Genomic DNA, 2,779 nt, shown 5'->3' with positions numbered 1-2,779 from the left:
TTCCTGCCCTTGCTGAAGAAGGCTGCCCAGGGGAGCCCAGGCTCAGGGCTGAGCTGCAGCAAGGCTGCCATCGCCAACATTTCCAGCATTGGTGGCTCCATCACTTTTCCCTTTGGCTGGGAAATGGTGCATGCTACCTCRTACCGCTGCAGCAAGGTACTGTCRCACCTTTGCTTCCCCTGCCCTGTCCCAGSTGTGGGTCCCCTTGCCATCCCCCTTCCTCTCCCACCACCATCCCCTCCCTGTCTCCCCACAGGCTGCTCTGAACATGCTGACCAAGTGCCAGTCCCTGGGGTACCGGGAGCCCGGCATCCTCTGTATCGCTCTCCACCCTGGCTGGGTGCAGACTGACCTGGGCGCTGCTGCTGGGCAAACGGTAGGAATTCCTTTGGGGCAGGTCCATCAGAGCTCCTSTCCTGATTTTCCATGGGTGGGAGTTGCTGCCCTGAGCTCCCGCCCATGAATTCCCTGCCTGCCCAATGGCTGCTGGGGCAGCTCTCCCTGTCCTGGTCCTGGCTGCTGGGTGCGCCCATCCCCTCAGTTCCCTGTTCAGTCCCTCTGTCCAGGGTGTTCTGCGTTTCCAGCTTCCCCCTTTGTCTTGAGAGGGCTCCTTTCTCCAGCTTTGGCTGCTCCAGGGCCTCAGACATTGGCTGCCTTCTCCTTCTGCCCCACAGCCCCCATTGACTGTGGATGAGAGCGTGCAAGGGATGCTGAAGGTCCTTTCCTCTATCTCCGAGAAGGACACCGGCACCTTCCTGGACTGGGAAGGGAAGGTCATACCCTGGTGAGACACCACTTCAGGATCCTGGTGGCGGGACCCTGTGCCACTGCTCCCCCTGCCCCACATCCTCAATAAACTCCTGCTGAGCGTCCCCAGCTCTGTTGTGCATTGCCAGCTCGCGGGATGGCCCCTTCCCACATGAGGTGGTGCCCACAGCTGCCCCTGACCCACGGCTGTCACTGGCATCCCCATGAGTGACAACCTGCAGGTCCCATGGCACCGTGAGTGCCCTCTGGAGACCTCCCCTCCAGGAGGCACTGGAGAAGCTGGAGCAGGTCCCCTCTCCTGAGGGGAGAGAGATCTTCTGAGCTCCTGCAGGACTGGGGAAAGGCTGGGTTTTCTGAGGGGCTGGGGGTCACAGGGACCAGGTGCCATCTCCCCTCAGCTGGGGGATGCCTGGTCACAGGTGGGAAAGAGGGACATGCTGCGCCTGGGCACAGCTCCCCTCCTGAAGGTGCAGTCTCTGTGGTTCCACCTGGGAGAACCAGACAGGGGGTGGGAGCCCCATGGGCTCCCTCCCCTCCATGGGTCCCGTGCCTGGCACAGCATCCCCAGCACCTCCCCTGGCACCTCACCTTGCTGGCCCRGTACGGGTACATGGGGCCCTCTGGCAGCCCRAGGCACAGCCCGATGGAGCCCAGTTTGGTGCAGATGTTGATGGCTCAGACCCTGCTGCAGCTCAGACCCTCCTTCCCTTCACTGCCTGTTCCAGCAGCAGCAGAAATTCCTGCTGCAAGGACACAGATGCTGCATTAAGATGTGGCAAGCCCAAGGCCAGCAGCTGGTGATGTGCCGGGCATGCAGGTGCCCATCTTTCTGCCAGGAGACTGCATCCACTATGATTGCTTCCCTCCATGGSTGCTTTGTTTCTCTTGACAGTCAGGGAACAGGCATTGGCTTGGATGATGCASGAACAAAGCAGAGAGTGTCTGCTCAAGGCCGTGTGGGGAATGTCCTGGCTCAGGGGCCCTGGGAAGTGGGATGAGATCAGACTGTTCCCAGAATTGTGTGTGTCTAATGAGGAAAGCCCTTCTTGTGAAGGTGTCAAGCCCACGTGAGCCATGGCACTTCCCCCATCCCTTCCACTAGCTGCTCCCTCCCTCCCTCACCCACAACATCCTCTTGTGGCTTATGGCTGCACGTTTTCCAAGGACAGCGGAATTTGCCTGGAAAAGCCAAGTGATTTTTGCCCTTTGGAAGAGGGCTTCCAGCCGGGATCAATGTCCTGGAGTTTGAAGGGCTGGAGCATTTGCTCCTCCTGGAACCAAGGGTTGGTGTAAACCCTGTGTGGGTGGGGTTGTCCATGGAAAATGCTATAAGGAAATATTAGGAAGCTGAGCAAACAGCCATAGCTGGGGCAGAGGAGGACAGGCAGCATGGCAGGGCTCTGTGTCCGCTCTGTTCTGGTGACTGGGGCCAACCGTGGCCTTGGYCTGGGATTTGTCCAGCATTTCCTGAAGATGCCAAACCCACCCCAGTGGATCTTTGCAGGCTGTCGTGACCCCAAAGGACAGCGATCACAGGTGAGGCTGGGCTGGGAGGCAGTGGCTGTGCTGGAGGATAGGAGCACTCCGTGCCAGGGAAAGATTGGGTCAGGGAGGGATTTAGAAGGGGTTAGAGCTGCAGCTGTGCACCTGCAGTGCAGGGCACGTGGGCTGGGACACGGTGGGAGCAGCGGTGCATGGGATGTGTGGAGGGGCCTGAGGTGCATGGTCATGGAGTGCTCCCCTTCCATTGGGTTCCCCATCTGGCAGCCAGAGGAGGGTGCTGGGTACACGGTAGTGCTGGGATGGAGCCAGAGCAACGTGGGCTTTGCCTGGGAAGGGGTGAAMCTCTGCCCAGCCCCTGCAGCCTCTCCGTGCCCACACAGTGCCCTCTCTTGCAGGAGTTACAGAATTTGGCCTCCAAGCACCCCAATATCATCATCATCCCGCTCGGTAGGTGCCCCGAGGTGGGGATCCTTTGCCCCAGTTCCTCTGGCAAGTGCCCAGGCTGGGC

General features: G+C 60.1%; 2 protein-coding genes across 2 annotated transcripts in view; both read left to right on the top strand.

Annotated features, from left to right (window-relative positions):
- The window catches only part of LOC130585113 (uncharacterized), a 2,037-nt gene extending 1,161 nt beyond the window's left edge, over nt 1-876 (top strand). Inside the window, exons 2-4 of the mRNA XM_057385444.1 lie at nt 7-156; nt 257-376; nt 675-876. Of these exons, the coding sequence (XP_057241427.1) occupies nt 7-156; nt 257-376; nt 675-788 (384 nt within the window). The 3' untranslated portion in view covers nt 789-876. The remainder of the gene's footprint in view (nt 1-6; nt 157-256; nt 377-674) is intronic.
- A 73-nt stretch (nt 877-949) lies between these two features.
- Nucleotides 950-2,779, top strand: part of LOC130585112 (uncharacterized) — a 3,585-nt gene continuing 1,755 nt past the window's right edge. The window contains exons 1-2 of the mRNA XM_057385443.1: nt 950-2,304; nt 2,667-2,764. Of these exons, the coding sequence (XP_057241426.1) occupies nt 2,158-2,304; nt 2,667-2,764 (245 nt within the window). The 5' untranslated portion in view covers nt 950-2,157. The remainder of the gene's footprint in view (nt 2,305-2,666; nt 2,765-2,779) is intronic.

The sequence above is a fragment of the Malurus melanocephalus genome, unplaced genomic scaffold (genome assembly GCF_030028575.1).
Source record: "Malurus melanocephalus ecotype Western Australia unplaced genomic scaffold, MMel_1.1 scaffold_827, whole genome shotgun sequence".
Classification (NCBI taxonomy): domain Eukaryota; kingdom Metazoa; phylum Chordata; class Aves; order Passeriformes; family Maluridae; genus Malurus; species Malurus melanocephalus.
Note: the sequence above shows the minus strand (reverse complement) of the source record. Positions and strands in the feature narration are given on the sequence as shown.